The 27,089-nt window shown below is 38.9% G+C and overlaps 3 protein-coding genes across 3 annotated transcripts in view; 2 read left to right on the top strand and 1 right to left on the bottom strand.

The window, feature by feature from the left end:
- LOC115756727 (probable LRR receptor-like serine/threonine-protein kinase RKF3) overlaps positions 1–19,482 on the bottom strand; it is a 27,410-nt gene extending 7,928 nt beyond the window's left edge. Inside the window, exon 1 of the mRNA XM_030696608.2 lies at positions 19,380–19,482. The gene's annotated coding sequence lies outside the window, so the exon portion shown is untranslated. The remainder of the gene's footprint in view (positions 1–19,379) is intronic.
- On the top strand, positions 9,847–12,904 carry LOC115756739 (receptor-like cytosolic serine/threonine-protein kinase RBK2). The gene is made up of 9 exons (XM_030696634.2): positions 9,847–10,063; positions 10,234–10,308; positions 10,413–10,854; positions 10,954–11,205; positions 11,293–11,447; positions 11,632–11,711; positions 11,806–11,941; positions 12,075–12,224; positions 12,378–12,904. Exons 3-9 carry the CDS (start codon positions 10,500–10,502, stop codon positions 12,516–12,518), a joined length of 1,269 nt encoding a protein of 422 aa, XP_030552494.1. The 5' UTR covers positions 9,847–10,063; positions 10,234–10,308; positions 10,413–10,499; the 3' UTR covers positions 12,519–12,904.
- Positions 19,333–26,968, top strand: LOC115756713 (autophagy-related protein 18g-like). Its single transcript, XM_030696585.2, has 9 exons — positions 19,333–19,960; positions 21,672–22,112; positions 22,507–22,941; positions 23,415–23,660; positions 23,756–24,595; positions 24,681–24,838; positions 25,481–25,614; positions 25,802–26,374; positions 26,465–26,968. Exons 1-9 carry the CDS (start codon positions 19,787–19,789, stop codon positions 26,467–26,469), a joined length of 3,006 nt encoding a protein of 1,001 aa, XP_030552445.2. The 5' UTR covers positions 19,333–19,786; the 3' UTR covers positions 26,470–26,968.
- The last annotated feature ends 121 nt before the right edge of the window (positions 26,969–27,089 follow it).

Here is a 27,089-nt window from a genome sequence, read left to right as displayed (position 1 = left end):
TACATGGCACGATCGACGCTAATGTGGTCAAATTTAAATATTTTTATATTTTAAAAAAAATTTCTTTGTTTTTTCCCTGGACTAGGGCCGGGATGCCCTTGCTTGGTACCGGTGAGGGCGTGCAGCCCCTCGCCCAATCCAAGCGTGGGCGGCAATGACCCTAATCAAGGAAAAAATAGTAAAGAAAAGAAAAAAAATATTAAAAAATATTAAAATATGATTAAAAATATCAACGTCGGTGTCGATTGTGCCATGTAGTTTAGCTAGTGATCACGTCGGTGATTTCCGGTCAAAACTAGTCGAATGGACTGAATTAGCTCTAATGCAAAAGGTTTATAAATATGAACATCTCAAGTTCTATGCACAACACAACATATACATAGAAACTATCGATCCCATTGAATTTAGCACAACAAAGCACGATGCCGTATACTATCAGAGTATATAAATATTAAATAATACATTTATCTGTCAATCTAAGCTCTTAAAACGGCTAACAACAATTTCATAGAATTTTGCATAAAATCGAAATAAAAGATGCTTAATTCGAATATTTCCGGACCTTTCATTTGCGTCCTCGTTCCGTGCCGCAGTCTTAGGACAACAAAACCTAGCCCCCCTCCATCTACTCGCTGTTGGGTCAATCTTGTCATGCCCAAACTTTGCGGCCTTCTGGATGCAATTTAGACACGTGCTGTTCATGTTAATACGACCTCGTATTCGCTTGTTTAGACACTTGTGCATACAATTCGGGGTTGACTTTATTCACCAGAAATCATTTTTAAAGCACGAGAAGACGACGTGACCGTCTTTTACTTGCTGGCTCATGTGATTTGTTGTCCTTGTCTCTTTGCTCTTTTCCTGTGTATCCGCACCTCAACTATCATTAAGATATGGCTAAGTATGTGATTGGCTCTATTTAATTACACTTTGCAATGGGGTTCCCATCCAACGTCAATCGTATCAAAATCAATCATCAAAAGAAGCCGAATCACATAACATTAAACTAGAGACCTTTTTTTTGTTAGATTATTAATTTTGCGGAAAATTACCAAAAAATCTCAAACTTATTCAAATTATGCCAATTTGGCACTAATTTTTTTGGCCAATTGACTTTTGAACTTTTTGTGTCCGTGCTAATTCAGTCCGTTCGGCCAAAATTGACCTAAGATTCTCGACATGGACTCCAGTTGTTCTATGCGGCTCGGCCGGAACCGACGTGGATAATTTTAATAATATTTTGTTCAACTTTTTTTTTTCTTTTTTCTCTTTCTTTTTTTTTTTTATTCCCTTCCTTCTTTCTCCAACCTGTCGTGGGAAGAGAAAGAGAGAGATGAAAAAATAAATATATAAACTTGAAAAATATAAAAATATGAATAAACATTGTCCATATCGGGGCCGATCACGTCACGCCATGTAGGACGACCGGCGTACATATCGGTGATTCTCGGCCAATTTTGCTCGGATATACTGAATTGGGACGAGGTTTGGAATTCAATTGGCGAAAAGCATATTCAGGGCTGAATTGATATCATTACAATAAATTTATAACTTTTTTTTTATAATTATCCTATTAAGTTTTTGACGTGCAATTTTAGACTAGTCTCTTAATCGCACCATGTGACGGTCTGTCTTTCCATTCTACCAAAATTGGGTAAGAGTACGCATCACTTAAAGCTAGCGCATCTTAAAAAATTTGATGTGTGCACCTTCTCAAGAGGGGTAGTGGGTTCCCTACATCGTTGGTGCTGCCGTGACTATGGATAATTGGTCGGACACTTTCCGAAAGCTAAAGCAACTTGTGCTATGAGCGTAACTGCATCCTGTGTGATTACTGGGGCGTGACTTCCTTTTCAAGGAAAGGTTGCGTTCTGCGGGACTCAAATTATAGCTACGCTTCTCGAGGCACGATCTGTCGTTAACAAATAGCCAATCCCTCCTGTCTAATCCTAATTGCTCATCGACCTTAGATCTAGATTACTTCATGGATGACACTCGGGCCGGGCCATGGCGAGCCTCCGGCTTCGTACGTGGTTGAGCTGCCGGGGATACGTTGACAAGTTCGTCCATTCGGCGGTGGCCATTGACTCAAATCGAGAGCGCGTGAAACTTCTACAATAACGTCCGATGGTGGTTGCCGACGCTTATCCTTCTACTAATGGGAACCAACCTAGGGAAGAAGTGGGATTAGGTCCGGTGCCGTGGCTTGCACTGTGACCAATGGAGGCCCAAATTTTGGTGACGACCAATGACGAGGTAAGGAAGAAGAAGCTTCTTTCAAGCCCACCAAGTTGGACAAGAACGGGGAGATTCAACTCCTAGTCCAGCCGGTCCAAACATGTTCTTGGACTTGACTTCCAGTGCCTCGGAATCATGAATTTTTTTTTTTTTCAGACATGTCAAAACGGGTTATAATCATAACTTAGAATAGCACTTTACACGAAATTATAGAAAAGACACGGTGATTTATCGGGAAATTGGTCCAAAAAGTCATAAACCCGTTGTACGACGGCAAATTCAATCATAAGCTTTTTTAATTTGGCCAAATTTAATCCCGAATCTTTCAACGATTTTCCAATATAGTCTTTCCGGCCAAGTCAGCGCTTTACATAGCACGTCCGACATTGACATGAATGATATCGAGCCCTCGACAACAATGGTGCCGACAGGTTGTTGAAGTTGATCACAAGAAATGCCATTCCACGTTCATAAATTCGGATTGCTTGGAGAATACCTATTTCATCGCTAAAGCAACTTTTTTTTTAGGCGGTCTTTTTTAGTGTTACGCTTAACCGGTCAGCTGGACATTCGGGAATCAAAAACTCGTTAATTGAAAAAGGAATTTGAATTATTTGATTTTCTTTATTCGATCTTGAATTTTAATGAAGTCACTATGATGAGTCAAGCTATTAGAGCACGTCTCAATATTTGAGGTTATAATAGTTACTTTGTCCGTAGAAGAGACACAGTGATTATTGAATTACTAAGATTTATTTAGACTTCAATATTTCCCTAATCGATCTGTAGTTCGATTTTAAATATTCATATAACACGATTGAGTTCAAACGTAAAAATTACCAAAACAGTCACAAACCTCTTGCTTCTCTTGTGGCAAGTGAGGCTGCGTATGGTAACGTTTACATTCCCGGAACAACTTTTAGAACAGAAATATTTTTTTCTATTTCTGTTCCCAAAGAACAATTTGTAGGAACAAAAATGCGTTTAGTAATTGTAAAAAAATCTGTTCCCGAAATAAAAAAAGAACGGGAATACGTTTGGTAACTGCATAAAATTTCTGTTCTGGAACAAAAAAGAAGAAGAAAAGAAATGCGTTTAGTAACCGCAAAAAAAATGTTCCTAATTTTTTTCATTTAATTAAGGGGACTATATATATTAAAATTAAAATGTCTTTATCTTTTTAACTTACTAAATCAAATTAAATCGCATTTGTTCAATTTACTAAATCAAATTGGACCAATATATGTATAAGTAATTTATGCACGATTTATCAAATGGTGATATGGACGAGATCAACTATAAAAAAAAACTGAAAGAGAAAACGAATTGGAATTAGACAACGAGAACATCAAATATGTTTTCTATAGATATGAAAAATTACAATTATGAGTTACACGTAAATGTTTCCAAGTAGTTAAAAATATGATTACCTTTAACGGGGACCCTAGAAAAATATTAATTACACTTTGAGTGAAATTGGGGACTAAAATGAAAAATATTTGTGCATTTAGGTCATTTTAGTCCAATTGTGCAATTTTTCCAAACATGAGGACTAAAATGAGATGCAAGGTATCAAAATCTCATGCAATGACTCGAAAAGTAAAAATTTTGGCTAAAATGATTTAAAATGAATTTTTTTGGTCAATTTAGGATTATGTTCAATGAAGAGGCATGTGGTCCCAAACTGAATTTTTTTAAATTTAAGAGACCAAAATGAAAAGGGAATGAAAATAAGAATATGGACTATTTTTGCACATTTTTCTGACCACAAATACTATTTTTCCTTATTTTCATCTATTTTTATAATTAAAATAAATATGCAAAATGTCAAATATTACAAAAAATATTTTTTGTTCAAAATTGGTTGCTAAGGCTAGGCCAAAGCTTCCAAGGTTGATTTTGTAATTTTATGAATTTTTTCATATTTTTAAATAATTTTTTAAAATAAAATGATCAAAAATCAAGTGTCAACATCATGCAAGAACAAAAGAGAAAAAAGTGTGTTAAAAAATAAAATTATTCCCAATTGTTTCTAAAAAATGTTCCAAATGTGTTTGTAAAAAGTGTTCCAGGAACACAAAAACAAGTTTTTCTTGTTTCTTATTTCTACTCCAAAAATATTTATGTTTCTCAAAAATGTTCTCGGAACACTTTGGAAACACTTTTTTACCATACGCATTTCTGTTTTCAAAGTGTTCCCGAAACATTTTGAGAACATGAACATTTTTTCTAGAACGTTATCATACAGACTCTAAGTTTGCAAAGCCCAAATTTTGTTGAGAACCATTACAAGGTAAGAAAAAGAAAGGTTTCTTCAAGCCCACCAACTCGGACAAGAACTGGGAGATTCAACTCCTGGTACAGCCAGTCCAAAAGACATTCCTCGATTGACTTCCAGTGTCTTAAGTATTTGTTAATCATTTTTTTTAAGTGCTTTGAAAACAGGCATATGCAGTGTAAAAATCAACGAATAATCACGCTGGTAAGTTAGGATTTTCTATATGGTCCTTATAATTATCTGCTTAAATTAAATGAAGCTCTCACAAAAGTCATTTGGTTCTATAATGCCAACAAGCTTACCATATAATATTTGAGGTTATAATAGTCACTTTCTCTGTAGAGGAGACACGGTGATTATTGAATTATAAAGCTTTATTTCGACTTCAAAATTTCCCTAATCGATCTACAGTTCGATTTTGAATATTTATATGACACAACTGAGTTTGAATGAGAATTTTATTAAAACATTCATAAATCTATTGCAATTATGCCAATTCAGTCCTAACTTTTTTTTTTAAACCAATTCATCCTAAGCCTTTTGTAATTGAATTCAACCCATTGGTTGGCTAGCATTGACGTGAAAAATTTTTAATAATATTTTACACTCTTAAAATTTTTATTTATTTTTTAATAATTTTTTTCTTTCTTTTTTTTGTGGGGGGGGGGGGCTTTGGGCCGGTAGTCCGGCTCTCGATGAGGGTTGCAAGCACTAGCTAGTGGCCAGCGAAGGCTCGCAAGCCCTCGCCCAGGGGCCCGTGGTCGGCAAGAGGTTGCTGGACCGGAACCAAAAAATAAAAAATAATAAAAAAGGAAAAAATTTATTTTAAAAAAAAATTATTAAAAATTTGCCAACGTCGGGGCCAATCGCCAAATGGACTGAATTGACATCATTGCAAAAGGTTTAGGACTGAATTGGCAAAAAAAAAAATTATGATTGAATTGGCATAATTCCAATAGGGTTAAGATTTTTTTTTGGTAATTCTCTTGAGTTTGAACAATAATCTCAAGACCCAAATAAGGCTGAATGATAAAAGTTTGAGTCCCCGAAAATCTCTACTATATAAAAAATAATCCTAGAGATGAATTTCAGCCTCGAACGTTTGCTGAGAATATTTTGTACATGCCTTTGCAAGTTTCTAAAAGTGCATCTTCCTTGTTCATTTCTACTACTAGCTACGACCAGTACCATGATGTCAATAAGTACGAGGCGATTCCTCGAATCTCTCATATTTTCTAAAGTTTTGTTTATACTTTCCCGATTTCACAGCAATTTAAATTTATCTTTCCAAGCTACAGGAGATCTTGGAAAAAAAGAAAGAAGTAATTCCTTCTATATATTTTTAATTTATTTGTTTATTTTTGGCAATTCGCGTGCTTCTTTACAAGTATATAAATACATCACAACTTGAGAATCGAAAGCATATCACCATGAGCCCTTTAGTGGAATGGATATTGCCCTTTAAAAAGGAGTAAGAGAAGCTCTCTCAGCTAACTTGTGTGAGATTATGCAAGATAGTACCACATATAAGGACACCGCTTGTTCGAACCTCGTATATACGTCAACCAGGCAATCTCCGAGGATTGATCGAATAGAGCGATGTTTAGATCATATGCTACAAGAAGCGTGAAATTTCAGGTTCGATTTCCATTCGAGCCAGTCGCTTAGGTCGGACTACGAGGAAGTAATCCTAGCGACATGGATTACTTTGTTTCAATCACTGGGCATGCTTAGGTCGATGCGAGAGCCGGCCCCAGATAAACCCCGATCTTACTAGTACAAAAGTGTATATGGGCTTCTCTTTAGGCCTTCGTCTCATTCATTTGCCCTGAAATCCTGCTCTGCCTGATCTTCCTCCCCTTCATGAATATGCACTCTCTTTCATTTAATTTTATTTTTTTTTGTCGTTTTCACAATCGATTAATCTTCATTGGTGCAGATCTTGATGACTTTTGGAATAATACATACTTCACAATACCTGTATGCTCAGAAGCTATGCAAGTCTTTAAACCATTACTTCTGAACTTCGGGGACGTAAAATTCGAGAGTATTTCTTGGGATTGAAAGGAAAAAAAATATTTTCTCTCAACTTAAGGGGTGACGGTGAGGAAAGTAGATTTCACGTCAATCTCAATTGACTATCGCCGGGTAGACAGATATAGTAGACTCCCGCGACCTGGGGCAAGTCAACGGAGTTTCGGTTGGCCTGTGCTTCGCATAATGCTTATTAACCAGCTTGCTGGCTACGTATCTCCGGGGTTAGCAAGCACTGTGCGGATCTTGATGACTTTTGGAATAATACATACTTCGCCATACCTGTACGCCCAACCAATCCAGCCCTGGCGTCAGATTGAAACAAAGCCACCACCAACCAACAAATAGATCCAAAAGACAACGTTGACAACTTCCCATGTACTATCTGAACAACAAACGACATCCCGGAATGACCATCTCAGCAATAATTGCGCCATTATCTATTGTTCCAAAAGTCGGAAAATGACAATAGGTAGCCGTAACAAGCAAGCCATGTTTATGTGAGTATATATTATAAAGAGAGGATGTTTGATTGGTGCATATAATAAAGTATGATGATGGATGACGCTACGAGTTTGGTTGAGCATCGAGACCGTCCCTTGATTTGCAGTTGAAGAATGTCTCCAGCGCAATCATTTCAGACGAGTAAAAGCTGGGGGAGTTTCCTTGCAGATGGGTTTTGGATTTAGGGTCAATTACAGTCGAAATGATTGCCAGGATTTGTTATTAAATTTTTTTTTTAATTTTATAGCTCTCGTAATCAACATTCTTTACATTCTCAAGGCACAAGCAAGCAATTAATCCACATTTTTTATTTATCATAATTATTCTTGTAGGTGATCTCTTTTTTTTTTGTGTGTGTGTGTGTGTCTCCCATGAAAATTTAGATGAAACCGACACGAGAAGGGATAAGTACTAGGTTCTTTCATTAGTGGGTTTTCCTAAATCAGTGGTCTAGTTCTAGTTTTAATCCTTTTCACTTTATGGCATTCTTTGCCATTTGATCCTCTATCTCAATCAAGTCGCCCCAACGTAGGTCCAAATATGGAGCTCTATCGAGGAACTGTCACACAATCCGGGTTTAAATATGAAATCGTATGACTGGGGACCAAACTCAAACCAAAACATAGGTGCGTTTGTACTGAGTTTGAGTGAAAGGGTTTTTTGGAAACTGATTTTCCGAACTTTCAAATTGTTGGTTTAGCCGAAAATGACTCGGTCAATTGAAAACACATTTCGGTCAACGAAAAACTCATGCATAAAATCGGAAAAGTGAATCCTTAAATCTAAAGAGGCGGAAACACTTTTCGAAATTGCTCATCTTTCATAACTTTTATTTTTCTACTTTTAACTTTTCTTTTTTCTCCACCAGTCACTGGGCCATGAGAGGTCGAGCCTCGCCATAATTGGCGAGCTCGCTAGATCTCGGTGAGCTCGAGCCTCGCCGTGTCCGGCAAGCTAGAGCTCGCCAAATCCCGGTGAGGATTGATCCGGTGTGGCTTGTTGCCGGCCGTCACCAAGCGAGGTGACCGATGGAGAAGAGGAAAAATAAAAATAAGTAAATATGATAATAAAAATAAAAATTATTTGAAAACTCAATTTTTTTCTCAAATAAAGTCATGGGATTGAAATCATTTTTCGAAAGAGATCCAAACACCAGAAAATATTTTCTGTCATATATCACCAAATAAAAAAATTATTTCCCTAAAAAATGATTTATCGAAAATGATTTTCCATTTTCATGAAGTTTCCCCAAACAAACGCACCCTCATAAAAGAATTATGCCTAGTGAAGAAGAAAAAAAAAACTAGAAAAGTCGATGCAATGTTAGTTACTCCGGTACTAATTAAATCATTATAATTTTGTGACGAAAAAAATCATTATAATTTTGGTTAAAATAAAGATTTTTTTTATAGGAAGCATATCGAAAGCTATAGATTTCTGTTAAATTGTGTCTCGAATTTATATTCATGAATGGAATTCCCAAGTAGACTTTTAGTTGACTAAACATGTGAAGCAACAAAAAATCTTTGTTGGAGTTGAATTCTTAGTTTGAGTCAGCTAAAACGCTTTTTTGTTTTGCATACAAATGTTATTATGAGCGGTGGATTCTGAGTAAATAAGAGGAATGTTGGGATTTTGATTCTGTGATTTGTTTGAGTGAGTTCTTGTGAAAAATTGTGAGGTAACACTAATGAATTTGCTTTAGATGTAATTAAGACCTGGAAACACTTGATCATTATTTGATACATGCGTATCATTAAAATAATGCAGAAGCTAATGAAATTGTCATTTAAGTCTAACGTGAGATAGAGAAATTATCAAAAAAATAAACGGGAAATGATAAGGAATACCAAATACATGGTTGGATATGAAGTTAATAATAGGCGTGTCGCATCAACATGATTTTCTCAATTTACCTTTCAATTGTATTCGAGCGACGATCAAACTCTATTTGTTCGTGAAAAATAAATATTTTGAAAGATATTTTTCTAAAAATGATCGCTTGTATTATTTATAAAGATTAAAAAAAAATATTTTCATCGTCCACAAAAATATTTAAACACTAATTATTGTCGATAATAAAAATTATATTTTATTGATTAACTACTTCAAGAGATGCAATTGATTATTTAAAAAAAATATTTATTTTTCGCGATATAAACGAAATCTAAATGCTGATCTCAACGGATGTCGGCACGGCGATCATCACGAGGCGGGCAACCGACCCCGCAGCTCTTCAATGCGCCCTGAAACCTTCATTTACTCGAACCGAGAGGGACACCTCCTCTCTTACATGTTGAGACCCGCCTTGTCCGATCGCGATGTGTCGGCCCCGCACGTGCCATCATCCCCGCACGCAATCAAACCAAAGACCGAGTGCGAGTGTAACTGAAGTTAGAAGCCGTCTCTGACTGGTGAAGCTTCCACGGCATTGATGGTTGGACAACGAAATCCTCTGCTCCACCTCTTGCTCTTAATCATTGTCGAAGCACGAACTCGGAAACTTGTTGCTTCTCTCTTTCTTGATCAATTAAGAACATTAGATAATACCCACTTCGATCACCAAGAAAATCTTAGTCGGCAAGCCTATATCAACGTCTCACCTCACTCCTCCACAACCGTTCTCTCTCTCTCTCTCTCCTCCTCCTCCTCCTCTGTTTTCTGGTGGGAAAGGAGAAATAGAGAGGACAAAAGTCTGCATTTTTATCCTCCTCTGTTTCAGTTATCCACTGTTCATGGACCTCGCTTAGTCTTCCGCCGTACGTTCTCTCCCTTCTCTTCTTCTGGGGGTTCTTCATTTGGACTTTTCTTGGCCAGAAAGCATTCGTTTCGATTTGGAATGATTAGGATTCGTGTAAAAATTGCTGCCTTTGGGGCAACTCTGTGCTCGGCGGTCAGATGTTTGTTACCAGTATCTTTGTGGCTTGCCCATGACCTTTCTTGCCTCTTCTTTTTGGGGCGATGTACTGGTGGAGTTCAGCTTCGTAGGTTTAAGTTTCTGTTGAACGTGTAATGCAAATTTTACACTCTTGTTTTCTTTCGGGTGTTTAATTTACAGGCTGAATAATTGAAAGTCGTTTCATTTAGATTGGAACTGAGGTTGAAGTGGTCAATTAAGCTCGAATCGACTATATTAATGTGCTTTTCATATTAATTCTCATCTGATCATTAATTTGCAGGCATTCGTTTGGTTTTCATATCTGCCCACATCTGGCAATAATTTGCAGTGAGAAAAGGAAAACAGAAAACGTCAGGTAAACAAACATTCTCCTCTAGACTATGAAGTGAATATGGTACGTCTGTTCTGTGTTTGCTATGGCAATTAGCGACTCTCAAAGCTTTATGTTTTTCCCAATAGAAATTCGGCCAACTTGTCCAATACGGGATGTATATCGAGCTTTTTCCGGGTTACCCTTTGGGGTAATGTTCTACGTCAATCTGTGTAATGGAGAAAAATAAGATGGACAATTGCTCCCCTGTTGGAGTTCTGGAGGACTTTCTAAGGAGCAGCGAGTCGGACACTAATTCGACCACCTCGGACTCCGAGGCCCGGAAAGATGGGAAACCCGCTTCCGGATGGCGTGGGCTCATCCACTTGTTGAGGGCAAAGTCGAAGAAACAATCGCCCCCGATGCATCCGTTTGATGGTCTCAAGCCCCTATTTAGAAGAAGCAGCAGTATGAGGGAAATGATTGCCTTCCCACCGTGTTTCCTGGCGAGAGCCGATGAATTTAGCAGAACCCCTTGGAAATATTTCACCCTATCCGAGCTCCAAGCCGCAACTAACACTTTCAGCCCCGGTTAGTGAAAGCCGAGTACAACACTTCGACCTTCCGATTCTGTTCTATTCAAACTTGCTGTGGTATGACTTGGACATCTCTTAATCATTGTTTCTTCAGAGCGCCTAATTGGGAAGGGTGGTTATGCTGAGGTTTACAAGGGGCAGCTGAGGAACGGGCAACTCGTGGCGGTTAAACGACTCACGCGAGGGACGCCAGACGAGATAATAGGCGATTTCCTTGCTGAGCTTGGAATTATGGCCCATGTCAATCACCGGAACACTGCCAAGTTGGTCGGTTATGGGGTCGAAGGTGGAATGCATCTGGTCCTCGAGTTATCGCCTCATGGAAGCCTAGCCTCTGTGCTATATGGTTAGTTCACATATCTGAGCAAACAAATGTTTGATCAATTATTATTTCATTACAAGCCTATCGAGGTCTCGCCCTGAACATCTGCAGGTACAAAAGAAACACTGGAGTGGCAGATGCGATATAAGATAGCGTTAGGAACTGCCGACGGCTTATTGTACCTTCACGAAGGTTGTCAGAGGCGAATCATCCATAGAGACATAAAAGCTGCCAATATTTTGCTTACTGAAGACTTTGAGCCTCAGGTCAACCTAGTGCTATGTTGTTTCATGTTAGAAATAGAGATTGATAAATCCATTTCGATGCAGTACATCAAATGTTTTTTGGGCACAAAACCTGATGAAATCTTGCCAAGTTTGTACCCCAAAATCACACCAGAAGAGGAGGTTTGGTTGTTCGGCGTCCTTACACCAGTTGATTTTGGTGCAGATCTGCGACTTTGGACTTGCCAAATGGCTTCCGGAGAAATGGACCCACCACACCATTTCGAAATTCGAAGGCACTTTCGGGTTCGTTCTTCCTGCTTTGAACTCTGTTTGTTTTAAAGGCCATGGTTGAAATATTCTGTGCAACTTCAAGTTTCTCAAATGCTACTGTTCGCAGCTATCTTGCTCCGGAGTACTTGATGCACGGCATAGTGGACGAGAAGACCGATGTGTTTGCTTTCGGTGTGCTTCTGTTGGAACTAGTCACTGGCCGCCGAGCACTAGACTATGCACAGCAAAGCCTTGTCCTTTGGGTACGAATCTGATCTTTTTGTTCTTTACTTCACTTTAATGCGGGATATATGCACTCGCACATTTACGAAACTAAAGGACTTATACTGTGAATAGCTGAGGAATAAGAATTGAGAATTTGTGCAACTTTTTCAGGCAAAACCTTTGCTCAAGAAGAATAACATCAGAGAGCTCTTGGATCCTGCTCTGGGCAGCAACTACAACGCCAGGCAGATCAATCAGGTGCTCTTGGCTGCATCACTTTGCATAAAACAGTCTTCAATTCGACGGCCCAGCATACGCCAGGCAAGTTCTTGAAAAACGACGGCATACCAAATCACCGGAAGACACTGTGATATGTCAGAAAATGCTACTGATATCTGCGCTAGGACAACTACTGCTAGTCAATCTCTCGAATACATACCACATTTAGTCTACATTTGTGTAACATTCTTGCAGGTAGCGCAAATTCTGAATGGCGACCTTAGCTGTCTGAATTGCATGACAAAGATCCGGACCCCGTTCTTCCGCAAAGCTTTTGGGGAAGAATGCCACAACTTGATCAAAGATCGCGACAGCCCGAGGCATGCCTTGGCTTGAAGACGAGCTTCACGAATCATGTCTCGTCTTTCTGCGAACAAGCAAGGCGAATAAAGTTAATTTTACAGATGGGTTTTGTAAAGCTGCTGTCTCGCCTTATCTAGTAAGCAAAAGTTGTTTTTTTTATGTGAACAGCACATGAAGAAACAAAGTTTTTAGCAGTGAGGAGGGAAGAAGATGATGTCCCTCTAAAGCTAATGTACATAGAATCGTAGAGCATAGGAAAAAGAAGAATCCTAGAAAACAGGAATAGGCTTTGTTGTAGTTGGGGATCTATTCTACGCAAGGAGAGAATAGGAGGGGCAACGTAAAGTAGCTTTGCCTCGTCAAAGCACCATCTTTTGCAGTATTTTGGCCGCCTTTGTTCGTTCTTTTTGTTCTTTTCATCATTTGTCACATGTCTTTATACGAGCGAAGCTGTTGTTTTCCAAATTTAAGTTTTATATCGGTGAAAACGACGCCTTGGTCCCTAAACTTTTATTGATTGTTCATCCTCGAATCCTGGCAAAGTAGATTTGATGCGGTGAAAATCGGATTTCTTGCACGAGATTTCTTGCCATCCTCTTGTCTTATGGGCCCGACGTTGAGCTCGTATAACCGTCCATATAATGCACGAGAATTGCGCATCCTGCCTGAATTTCCGATTCGCCGAAGCCGAGCGGAAATCGTCGTAGCATGGTTTGATGTATCTTTACGGAATTCGCAAGGTGACCGATTGCAACTAGGATGTTCTCTAGCTTTTCTTCCCACATATCAAGTCCTTGAAGCGACTGTGTACGAGAGAAACAGTCGTTGTAACTTGCAAGTGATTTTTCTTTCGAAGTGTTTGCTTGATGTACTTGCAATTCACAATACCATTTTCCATTCTACATTAAGCTGCTTTTGGACTTAATAGACATTAGTCTTTCTTTCGAAACACTAATCAACCTTGTGGTCTAATGACCAAGTCGCTTCTCCAGGATCCGATCCTGGGTGGCGCCCGATGAACGGAGTATATGGCACCGCTAAGGCCCGCATAATCTTCGGGGTGATGCCTCACTTATTTAAAAACTTCTAAATGGCAAGCTCTTCGTCAGGACTCAGTAATGACTTTAATTATCGTTTTCGGCTCGAGTCCTTTGAAATATTACGTTAATCTTTTGAAATCGAAGTAAAGTCAAATTCTCTAAATCCGTCCTTTTTAAGTCTGGGAAATTGGAAAAGATAGAATATTGAGGGGGGATCGATTATGTTAACTTTCAAGAGAGAATAGATAAGAGTTCCATCTCATTTGGAAATCAGATTAAAAAAAAAAATGAGTTCAATCTCGATTTGATTAAAACGTGGGCGACCGAGCCAATTTTCCACGCAACTTATTTGACCCGGAACGAAATTCTTTTCCCGACAAGGCAACAACTACAAAGCCGAGTGCTTTTGACCTAAATATGCATCCACGTTTTGCAAGCCAACATGAAAAATTCCATATATAATATGTCAAGGGAGGCCCAAAGAAAAAGAAAAGAAATAATAAGAATGTCTACTCTAGACATGGCTATTTTGAACCGTGGGCCCGGAACCGGCCCGTTGACCGGGCCCATGGTTCCATAATTGTGGGAACCGGCCCGGAGCCGGTTCCGACCCATTATTTTATAATAAAAAAATGGGCCTTTGGGGCAGAGAGCCGTTGGGCTCTCCGCCCCACGGGCCCCCTCCCCCCCCAAAACGGTCAATTGGCTGTTGATTAAAAAAAAAATGAATCGTTTTTAATTTTTACCTATAAATACCTATCTTTTCCCTTTCATTTTTCTCACAAATCCTCTCAACAATTCTCTCAAATCCTCTCAATTCGCTTAAATTCTCTCAATTCTCTCAATCCCGCCTCAATTCTCTCGGTCGGATTTCCGATCAATTCTTTCAAAAATGGCAAGTGGAAGCAGAAATGCCGAAAATGGCAAGATGACTATGGGAGATTCCGAGTATCCCATTTCCGAATATGATCCTCATGAGTATGCATGTTGGGAAAACAACGACGATAATATCAACTATGTCCCGATTCCGAACGTCGAGCACATCCCAACACAAGAAAGTCTTCATCCTCCTACTAGTGTCGAAGAAACTTCAACGGCAAATGAGCAGAAACGAAAGGGCCGAGATAGTACATCCGACTTATGGCTACACTTCGACAAGGTACGTGATGAATGCGAATGTAAGTATAATGTAAAATGTAAATATTATTATTATTATTTTTTTTTTGTGATCCAGGGAACCCTCGCATGGCCGGCGGCCGGGGGGTAAACCCTGGGGGTAACACGTGCTAGCCACCACACACGTGTCACCGGTTAAGTCACCTCCGCAACGCCCCAGGATTCAAACACTCGACCTTTTGCGAGAGGAAGAGTGCGCGAACCAGCGGCGCCACCCAGGTGGGTGGTTAAAATGTAAATATTGTTCGCAAACATATAAATTTACAAAAAGAGACAGCTACCGAACATTCCGTCGGCATCTGACGAAAAAACATCCAACCCAAGCGGGGACGGACAATACGTAACAACAAATTTCGGGGTACGCCACTCCTAATCCTCATCCTTTTATTCCGTTGCACCGATGCACTTTATAAAAAAACATTAGCTGAATATGTTGCCCTTGATCATGCTCCGTTTAATATTGATGAAAATTTTAATTTGAAATATTTGATAAATACTGCGTTGGTTTCGCAAGCACTAACTATTCCAAAAAGTACTCTTAAACGCAAAGTTTTTCATCTTTATAAAAAAAGAAAAAAATCTTTAGCAAAATTTTGTGCAGAATTCAATGGACGTGTGCATATAGGTAGCGATATTTGGAGTGATCCTTGGTAAATTCATTCTTATATGAGTGTCACGTGTCATTGGATAGGTGACGATTGGACCATTCAAAAAAGACTTATTGCATTTCGAGTTTTTGATGAAAGACATTCGGCTCATAATATTTATAGAATAATTAGGCAAGTTTTAGAAGAATATAATTTGATAAATAAAGTATTTTCAATTGGTTTTGATAATGCCGCCGCAAATACCGCTTCTATTTCCGAATTAGAAAATATTTACAAACCCACTTTTGGCGGACAATTTTTTCACATTAGATGTGCTTGCCATATTTTAAATTTATGTGTAAAAGATGGTTTACAAACTCTTGACACTTCTTTCGCCCCAATAAAAGGTGCAATTAAATTTTTATGGAGTCGTCCCCATTTTATGAAAAAATTTTGTAAACAACATGGGCGAAGGGCAAGAAGATTTCCAAAAGATATTCCGACTCGTTGGAATTCTATCTACGAGTTGCTTCGGCAAACTTTTGATTACAAAGATTTATTATGTATGTTTATTTCACAAAATATTCCCGAAATTACTTTACTTCCGCAACATTGGGACGTTTGCAAAAAAAATTTAGATTTTTTGAAAATTTTTATTGATGCTACTAAGACTTTATCCGGTATTTATTATCCTACTACGTATTTATTTTTAATAGAGTGTGTTAATATTGATAGTGTTTTTAGTGAATATGAAAATGATACTGAATTTGCTCGAACTATTTTAGTAATGCGAGAAAAATGGTTGCATTATTATTTGCAAATTCCTCTTGTCTATTTAGTTGGTATTGTTTTTTATCCACGTATTAAATTAGACGGTTTACTAGATTATTTGAATGTGTATTATCATGATTGTTTACATTTGGAAGATTCAATAGATATTTCAAATATACAATGAGATGTTAAAGAATATATAGTAGTATTATATGAAGAATTTTGTAGTAGATATGGTTTAAGTGATTCCGGATATTTACAATCTACTGCATCACGTAGCGAAGATGGTAGTTCACTTAGTAGAGGGTATAATATGCTCAAGAGTAGGCCAAAATAAAAATAAAAATGGGCAACAGGTAGTATTTCTGAATTAGAAAAATATTTAACCACTCAATTTGAGTTTCGTGATACGGAATATAGTACAGATTTCGAAATCCTAAAGTGGTGGAAGAGTTACCAAATCGATTACCCAATTCTCGTCCTCATCGCTCGCGAGATATTAGCAACCCCTTCTTCAACGATTCTGATTGAACAAACATTTAACGCTTGAAGATTAGTTTTGGACTCTCGCCGTTCAAGATTAAGCCCGGAGTTTGTGGAAGCTCAAGCTTGTGTCGACGATTGGACGATGACGAAATTTCGACACCAAGAGCTGGATCGAGAACACGAATTTTTTAGCGAGGATTGTGGAGATACCACCGCCATGGGTACCACAACGGGTAGCGACGATTGACGATGAGGTAAGTTGGAGTTATCAAAGGTAAAAAGAACTACATGGCCTTTGATTCTTCTATCCCCAAGAAGATATATAGGCGTTTAATGATAATTCATTAAGTTCGAGCCCATTCGTCCTCTCTCTCTTTTTTCCCCACATTTTATTACAATGTACAATTTGATTATATTTTATAATTTATAATTTATTATGTTTATTTTATTATTTATTATTTTAAAAATTAAAATTAAAAAAGGAACCGGAAGGAATCGGCACGGAACTACCGGTTCTAGTTCCAATTCCACGGAACCGGCCACCTTTAGTCTACTCCAATACAAGAAGTTTTGACCTACTTCAGCTTAAATAAAATAATACAACGTCAATGTCGGTCGCGCAAAAATTGGAAAAAATTAAGGTAGCCACTACAAGGATTGTTTACCTAAATTTTCATATTTTTTTCGAAATTTTTCCTTTAAAAACGAGAAAAAGAAATTGGAATTTTTTTTTAAGAACTTTGCAAAGATAATCACATCAACGTCGGTCATGCCGGGTAAGGCAATCGGCGTACACGTCGGTGATTTCTGACCAAAAATGATCGTTATTTCCTCACTGCGGTGCAAATGGTCTCGAGGGGGAAATATTGATTCCAGGGTATAATGCCTCTGTGTAAAAACATGATCTCGATGCGCTTCAAAGCATTCTTCGACCGTGAATTGAAATCCATAAATTTCAAAAGAAATATAATATGATGAAGAAGGAGGAGGAAGTATGCTAAAATTACTAATGACTTTGGCATAACATATTTGATAAATGTGCTCATCAAGATTATTTTATTGGGAACACGTTTGCAATGACTTATCTATGGTCCTAGGGTATTTTATACACATGCAATGGTCTTTATGGAATTTTCCTGTAAAAAAGATGGAGGTTGGAATAGCTATTAATTCTGCTCAATTAACAACATACGTTATGCTTAACTAATTTGTTTAGTCAACTTTCACCGTTGAACTGAGTACACCTTCTTGATCCAATTAGAGACCCGTCATTCATGTTGAGACTAGAAAATTGATAACACATTTGTGGACGGTAGTCATTCGACCTTGATAGATCACATCGAACGATAATCGAAGTGAAGATCTCACTTAATAAAGATAGGAAACTTTAGTCATGTTTATGTGAGATGTATATATGTGCGTGACAAGATTAAACCATCCGAGGGAGAAATTGAAGTGAGCTTTTGATGAACGCGCCCTACTTTTTTCTTTTTTTGGGTCGAAATATTGCTCAATATTCATAGAAATTCAAGAGTTCTTAAACAAAATGTTCGATGAAGGGGTATCCAAACATAAAAAGGTCCCAAAGAGGTTGGAAAGGACTAGTCACACGAAAAAAGGAAAGGCAATTCGAAACGATGGGTTTTTGCGACTCAATCCACCACATTGTTTGCTAATCTATAATAGTGGGCTAGAGAGATGGCCTTAAAAGGGCCCATGCGGATACAGACCTTGTCAATTAGCGACTCCAACTCTCATTGCACATGTGTCTTCCCGAGCAGTTCATTCACGATTTCAACACAATCAATTAATTTCTAACTCCACCACACTCTCTCCTCGACTCGAACGGCTTCAGGACTTCGATTATCACTAAGAGATCCGTTTAAATCGGCGGCGACAACGGTGCTTTCATAGCAAATTCATCCGGTAGAACACCTCTCTTATTTCAGAGGACTCCCAAGATCACACCTTCTGTTGCGCCGTTCAAAAAAAAAAAAAAAAAAAAGCTCCGTCAGTGTTAATTTTCAAGGTAAGAGACTTTGATAAGATCCGATTTCTAGTCAATTGTGTTGTTTCTGTGTAAAGTTTCAAACTTTGGCCGTCTAATTTCCTGAAATTTCTGAGCGACATTCTTGCTGAATCGATTAGGGTTTTCGAATCTGGGTGTAGCCTCTTGAAAAACGAAATCGTTCCTCGCTATACAGATAAAACCCAAGTGGGTCGCTTAATTCATCACAGATAGGTGTGCCACTTTACTGCAAAGCTTGATCTTGTAGAGCCACACCTCAAATCGCGTTAACTTTTGACGTGAAATTTGGATTTTTACTCCTACTATATTTTTTTTTGGGGTCAATTTTTTTTACTCCTACTATAAATATATATTTGCACATTTTTCACTCCGACTCTAAGCCCATTTCGAAGAAAATAAAAAATGCAATGGATGGCCCAAAAATTTAAATTCAAAGGGGTCCAGATGTAAATTGTCACGTCCCTAAGGGCAGAATTGGAATTTGACCAAAAAAACATTTCTAAATTTATTGTTTTGCGAGTTGTGTTTATAAGGTGTAGTAATCCAGTAGCCTCGGGTCCACAGCTGATCCGCTGCTCCCTCACCAAAGATAAAACACACACTCCCACCATTATTATTATTATTATTATTACTTTTTTTTTTAAAGAAAATCGTTTATTGGATTAAATATATTTTTTAAAAATGGAGACCGAGACGAGGAGCCGAACATAAAAAAAAGATAAAATTTAGAAATAATTGCAAAGCAAAGCAGCAACATTTGCTGAGCAGAGGGAGAGGGAGGCCTTGAAAGAGAGGGGAGAGCGACGGATAGCGAGATAGAGAGAATGGAGTTGGGAGAGTAGGGAGGGAGAGAGGTAGCTTTGGGCCTTGCTTCGAGGCTTGTGGGAGTCAAACTCGAGCACGGGCTTCTGCTGAAACCTTTCTGTTTGGGAGGAGAAGAGGAAGAGGAAGAGAGAGTGTGTTTTTTAGCTGGTGAGAGCGAGAGAACCCGGAAAAAAGCTTTTTGTGGGGGCGATCGTGCAATCGGATGATATTCCCGATTGGCGGTGATCGGAGATGTTCCTCGAAGGCGGAGGCGGTCGCGGTGCCGGCGGCGCCGGCGAGGGGAGGCGGTGGGGGGAGGAATCGCTTCGGTGAGGTCGGTGGGGGCGGGGGCGGTGGTGGTTGAGAGACGCTTTCGGTGGGAGGGTGGGAGAGGGAGGAGGAGGATAAATGAAGAAAAGCAAGGGGCGGAACAATGGGCTGCTGCCGAATTCTCTCAGGATTATCTCTTCCTGTCTCAAGACCGTGTCCTCCAACGCTAGCACCGTCGCAACCTCCGTTCGCTCCGCCGGAGCGTCGGTCGCTGCTTCGATCTCTGCTTCGTCCGAGGATCACAAAGATCAGGTTTTTCTTCCTTTCGCGCGCCCACTGTTTCTGACTTTGTAAAGTTCGCGTTTGCGGATTATTTTTTGTCTAGTCGGTGATCTTTCGTTTTGGGAAGTTCTCTAAGATGTGAAATTTTGGATTTTTTTTTTTTTTTTTTTGGGGTTATGGCGCGCTATAAGTTTTCCTATCTTGTTGGAGGTGTGTTTCTGTAGTTCATGACTGGAGGTTGTTTTGATGATAATTCCCGTGGCCGTGTCTGCTTTGCTGTTGTCTAGATAGCCAAGTTGCTCTAGGGATTTCTGACGCGATCCCGTAGTTCATGGACGTTGCTCTAATGAAGTAGCTTCTAGTTTCGCTGTGTGGGGGCAAATAGCGAACTTGATTCGACTTCCATCAGCATCATCGTGGTAACTGTGCTTCGAGTTGTGCTAATTGTTTTCAGAGTTCTGCAGATTTTGTTTCATGACCATGTTTCTCGTTTGCATAGCAGGATTAGTGCCGTAAAAAAGAGGTTGAATGGGGTGCAAAGTTCTTTTGTTCTTTTTTAAGAATCCTAATTTGCAGTTCTGGGTATTTGGAACATTGGAAGTCTCGCTTAATTTTCCAAATTGGTCATTGTGATGCGAGTTTTAATTCTTTCTTAAAACATGAATTTCTTTGAATTCATAATTTATATAGACATGTTTTTTACAAACCAAAGCAGGTCATTGATGCTAAGTACCTTTTCAAGTTTGACATCTTTTTTCGTTTGATTTGGAGAATTTTATGGAAATAGATATTGTTATTTCAATAATCACTAGACTTTTCTGTGAGGGCTTCAGTGTTCGTAGGACTGTTGTGCGTCATTGCCATTTATCAACTCATAATATATGATACTTAGAACATCATGTTAAAGATCAAAACTTGGGTAAAGGATCTTAATTGGCTTCTAGGCTTGATCCAATGAGTAGTCAAAACATCTTATTTGAAAAGGAGAATATGATTTATCTGTAGTATTTCGTAACATGGAGGATACACAGTGGACGGTTGAGAATTTTTTCAACTATTTTTTGCGAGATTGGATTAATTTGGTCAGGGCAAATCTCAATAGTACCATTTCGAAAGCCTTTGCATCATGCTTTGTCAAGTGTTGTTTACCTCTTCGGGTTGAAAAAAAGAAAAAACCCTACTTCTTGCCTGTCTTATTGCTTTTGTTGCTCTTTCATCAAAGGTACTTGCTATCAGTTGCTTTTTTGTTAATCATCATCGATGAAGTTATCGGAGTTGTCGGCTGAAGTTTTTGAAGTATATGCTGCTCCCTTTGTTTGGTCGCGTTATTGTTTGTCTTTTTATCTCTCATCACCTGCATCCGCCAATAAATACATTGCATTAGCACCCTGATTTTTGCTACTTCTCAATGAACCCTTCTTTCTATCCATTCATTTTGCTTTTGTTGCTCTTTTATTTGTCAATCATGACCAATGAAGTTATCCAAGTTGCCAACTGAACTTTGAAGTATGTGCTTCCTATTGCTGTTTACATTTTGTTGGGTTGTAGTGAATATTGTCTTTATATGTCCCATCAACTGCATCCACCATTATACATATGTTGCCTTTGTACCCTAATGTGCTTCATTACAGTGGCTCTTCCCTTCTTTAGCTTTGAAGCCTACCATGGAACTTCTTGTCGGTTTTTGGAAATTGTAATTGTTGCTTGCATAGGCATATATCTAAGTTCCTGTTGTCTGTAGGTTACCTGGGCTGGATTTGACAGACTTGATCTTGGTCCATCCATCTTCAAGCATGTTCTCTTACTTGGCTATCAGAATGGTTTTCAAGTTCTCGACGTGGAAGATGCTTCTAACTTCAGTGAGCTAGTCTCAAAGCGTGACGGTCCAGTTACATTCCTCCAAATGCAGCCGTTTCCAATAGACTGTAATGGTCCTCAAGGATTCAGAGCATCACACCCTCTGCTACTGGTTGTATCTGGGGAAAATGCCAAAAGCTCAAACCCTGTACTCAGTCAAGATGGTTACATGGAATCTGATTCTGGACAATTTGTTCACTCTTCGACAGCTGTTCAGTTTTATTCGCTGAAGACTCACTGTTATGTACATGTTTTGCGGTTTAGATCGGCAGTCTGTATGGTTAGATGCAGTTCTCAGGTTGTAGCTGTGGGTCTTGCTGCTCAAGTAAGCACTAACTTATTCTTTAGCAGATGCATGACTTTATGAGCAGGCAGTTAAATGGTACTAAGATGGAGTTTCTTAACATGGAAAACGTGCATGTGGAACATGGAAAGTCACCATTTCAGCTTGAGATTGATTTCATACTGAGTAGCTGATTGATTATGCTTTCTCTTACATTTTTCGTTTTACCTGGCTAGAAAATTTTCAGTTTATCTAATTTAAATAGTAGGAACTCTTATATATTTTATTCCCTCTAGTGTTTTGACTGAAAGTTTTTTTTTTTTTTTTGGTAAAGAGTGTTTTGACTGAAAGTTCATTTTTGGCTTGGTGCATGATTTGGTTTATTGAGGCAACACATTACTGAGGGACTAGACTGACACCAACAATGTAATGGCAGATATACTGCTTTGATGCGGTCACGCTTGAGATCAAGTTCAGCGTTCTCACATATCCTGTTCCTCAGCTGGCAGGACAAGGGCCGATTGGGGTTAACTTTGGTTATGGCCCAATGGCTGTTGGGCCAAGGTGGTTAGCATACGCTTCCAATAGTCCGCTAATGTCAAACGCTGGCCGTTTAAGCCCTCAAAATCTCACTTCTCCTGGTGTTAGTCCATCTACTTCTCCAGGCAGCACCAGCTTGATGGCGCGCTATGCAATGGAATCTAGTAGACATTTGGCTGCTGGTATCATGAATTTGGGTGACATGGGATACAAAACTTTGTCAAAATACTGTCAAGAGCTGCTTCCAGATGGATCCAACTCTCCTGTATCTTCAAATTCAGGTTGGAAGGTTGGTAGGGCTACGGCATCAGAATCAGATAATGCTGGGATGGTTAGTATTGTATTAAACCTGAAAAATGCTTGTCAAAAACATTGCTGGAGAAATCCTGTGATTGCATTGGCATTTGGTGAAAGTTGCGGGATTTTTCAATCATTTAGTTCTATTTCTGTGGTTCAGTGAGTATGTGGTTTATTTGTTACCTAATTTAGATCTTTCTAAGTGATTGACCTCGTATCGGCAATATTGTCGCCAGCAACAGACTTCTTTTCTTTACATGTTCATGATGGATCAGTGAAAGTCTTATCTTTAATGTATATTACTTGTAGGTGTTGAATGTTATGAATTCAAGATGATGTCCTAGTGAAATGGGTAGAAGTCTGAAGGAATTGTATGTTTTGAGGTGATTAATAGCTAGTTCGTCCTATAACTAAACAGTTACAAATCACTTGTTTCTAGATATTTGGTGATCATTACACTTGTAGAATGTGAAATTTCTTGATGTCAAAAACTATTGGTGATTTCAGGTTGTTATCAAGGATTTTGTTTCTCGAGTTGTCATATCGCAATTCAAAGCCCACACAAGTCCAATCTCTGCATTATGTTTTGATCCTAGCGGAACTCTTCTGGTCACTGCCTCAGTCTATGGCAACACAATTAATGTATTTCGTATCATGCCATCTTCCACACGAGGTGGATCAGATAGTCAAACTTATAGTTGGAGTTCTGCCCATGTGCATCTTTACAGGCTGCATCGTGGAATAACCTCAGCAGTGAGTATTATTTTTTTCCTCAGGTGTCACTTTTGTGTATTAACTTGATGTTCATCCATTTCTCTTATGGCTGCTCCTGTGTGCACTTTTGGCAGATTATCCAAGACATATGCTTTAGTCCTTATAGTCAATGGGTCGGTATTGTTTCATCGAAGGGAACTTGCCATGTTTTTGTTCTATCCCCTTTTGGTGGGGACCCAGGATTCCATAATCACAGCTCTCAGAGTGAAGAAGCTTCTGTTTTTTCAGTTCATTCTATACCTTGGTGGAGTAATCCATCATCTTTGAGTAACCAACAATGTTTCCCACCGCCTCCACCTGTTACTCTTTCGGTGGTAAGCAGGATAAAATATAATGATTCTGGATGGCTTACTACTGTTAGCAATGCTGCTGCTTCTGCTACGGGGAAGGTCTTTGTGCCATCTGGAGCTGTTGCTGCTGTTTTTCACAATTCAATGTCTCACAGTCTTCAGCATGCCAATTCCAGGATCAATCCACTTGAACATTTGTTAGTCTACACTCCATCAGGACATGTAATCCAGCACAAACTTCTCCCTTCACTTGGGGTGGAAACTGGGGACGCTGGTTCTAAAGCTCGGCCCGGTTCCTTTTTGCAAATACAGGAGGATGAGCTTAGGGTAAAAGTTGAACCTGTTCAATGGTGGGATGTATGTAGGAGGTTAGATTGGCCAGAAAGAGATGAATGCAGCATCTCTATTACTCCTGAAAAACAAGATGCTATAAGGTTGAGTGTTACTGTAGTAGATAAGGAAAGTAATTGTGGAGTGGATTTTCCGGACATGAATAGAATCGTTGTTGGTAAGAAGCCTTTGAAGGGTGGCATAGCAAAGTCCCATGAGAGGTCTCATTGGTACCTATCTAATGCAGAAGTGCAAGTAAGCTCTAGAAGGTTGCCAGTCTGGCACAGATCAGAGGTAAATTAATTCAAAATGCAGATCTGTTGGTTATCTATGAATTTTCAGCTTGCTATTTATTTGTTCTTTTTCTTCTCTTGGTTAGATATGTCTCCATACAATGGGTTCCCCATCAATGAGTAGTCGGGTGGCTGGAGAGCTTGAAATTGAGAAGTTGCCAATTCATGAAATCGAAATAAAGAGAAAGGAGTTATTGCCTGTTTTTGATCACTTTCATTGCATCAAATCCAGCTGGAATGATAGGTGATAACACTTCTTTTAATCCTATGATTTTTTATTCTTCAAGTTCCCGTTAGGTTAAGATTTTTCTCAAATTGTACTACTTCAGATGTAAATACAAGTCTTCTCATATATATTTAAAGCTTGTATATAATCAATCTCTAATCTGTTCTGATGTGGTGAGTAGCTTACTCAGTTGCTACCACTATCTATGTCACTTAAAATGGTGTTCTTCTGCTTTCTGTTTTTCCATGTTCCCATACAATTTGGTTAGTTTCAACGAAATGTGTTCATGGCTTCATGCAAATGACTCTATATTTGGTCTCTGAACTATGGGATAAACTTTACTCTGTCGACTTGAGCCTTGCCAATGTTTCTAGTTGAGTTTGATTGATCTCTTTTTGAAAGTCATTTTGATTACCTCTCCATATGCTTTCTTGTACAATCCACCGGTTCTATGATTTGGCTAGAAATACAGCCACTGATTTTAAATGCCCTGTGGTGGATCATTTCATTGTCTATAGATGCAACATAGTGGTTTTTTTATTTATTAAGATTCTCTCTCTCTCTGTCTCTCTCTCTCATGTGCGTGTCCGCACATCTGCAAAGGAACTTTCATTTATTGGAGGTGTTATTTCTGCTCATTTGTGGTACTGTTTTCTGCAGAGCTTCAACTATGGGAAGATATTCTAGTTTTGCATCTTCCGATCTGCACCAAGTGAAACTCAAGCCTGCTGAAGAGACCGTTATATGCCACTCAAAACCAGCATCTCTTAGTTCTACTGAAAGCTCAGACGGCGGTAAGAGTTTGAAAGTGTTGTAGATCTTGATTCTTTTCGCAGTTTAAAAATGATGTCATGGTACTGCTCTTGTCTATATGCGTATCTTGTGGATCCAGCAGTCTCTGATGTGCTTTTCAGTCCATTACAACCTCTGGAGGACTTCTGTACTGATTGAGCTTACCTGGTATCTTTCAATAATTCTCAGGTTCATCAAGGAGGATTGAAAATATACTTGATTTAGATCAAGTGAATACTGAGAAGCATTATTTATCGACTTGCCAGTATATGGATGAGTTTTACCAAGAAAGAAGGGAAAACTGCTTTGTTGAGCCTTCCATGCTTAAAGAGTCCTCTGCTGTCCTTCTTGCAGCTGAAAACATAAAGGGATCAAGGGAACACACGAATGAGTATGGTGCACACCATGAATCCTTTTTAGAGAATAATCTTCCTTCCATGGAGAAAACATCAGATGGTCCTCCATCTTCGAGTTCAAACCCTGTAATTGTAAGCGAGGTTTCTGCACCAAGCACTGCTAGTTTGGGTTCAGCTAATGACGTCCTTAAGGGGGCAGTTATACCTGCAACCACCAATGATCACGTAGAGTTTGGGCAGTTATTTAAAGAGGGATATTGTGAGGCTTTAGAGCTTGATGGATGCCACGGGTTAACTGAAGTTGTATCTGATGGTGTTGACAGCAGCAGCCACCATGAAAATGACAAACTAGCAGATGGAGAAGAGGATGAGATGCTTGGTGGTGTATTTGCCTTTTCTGAAGATGGTAAGTTCATTGCTTTGTGGAAGTCTCCATGTGACTCAACTCTTTCAATGTGCTTTAGCTCAATCAGCAATCGATTCTTTGTTTCTGCAGGTTGACTTCGCTTTCCTATGATTTCACACGATTTCATTGAGTCAGGGAGTAGGTGGATTATCTTGTTAATGACTTGCTTTAGATCAAGCAGCATCTATTCTGCTCCTACCGCTCATGGTAAGAGTCCACCTTGGTGGCTTAAGCATTCTGCCGCAATGTGTCTCTTCCTCTCCGACCCCACAGATAAAAAGTGAAGGAAAAATGGACCAGATAATTGGTTCGAAATGATAGTGAAAATCTTTGTTTTGTACATTTTGTGCAGATGAAATTCTTAAATTTATGAAGGGTGGTTGCTTTGGGGCAGGGGATTAGTTAAAAAGCTCTTGCTAGGAGTAGTTAGGTCTGCTTTCCCTGCCTGTAGCTTTGTGTACAAAGGGTCGTTGTACAGATAATTTGGTTTGAACAAGTGTTCTTTTGCAAGCTGTATAATTATGTATTGTCTTCTTGCAACGATGGAAAGGAATGACATCTAAGTGGAAAAAGCAAATTAGATATTGCGATCAATTATGGTTTTCTCATTTCTTTTGATTTGATGCTGAGAATAGCAATTGGTAACACCTGAATTTTCCGATACCCTTTGTTAAAAGTGAAATGTATCTAGTGGTGGCACAAACTTAGCACAGAC

The sequence above is a fragment of the Rhodamnia argentea genome, chromosome 1, assembly GCF_020921035.1.
Source record: "Rhodamnia argentea isolate NSW1041297 chromosome 1, ASM2092103v1, whole genome shotgun sequence".
Taxonomy (NCBI): Eukaryota; Viridiplantae; Streptophyta; class Magnoliopsida; order Myrtales; family Myrtaceae; genus Rhodamnia; species Rhodamnia argentea.
The sequence above is the reverse complement of the archived record's forward strand: the minus strand, read 5'-3'. Positions and strand labels throughout refer to the sequence as shown.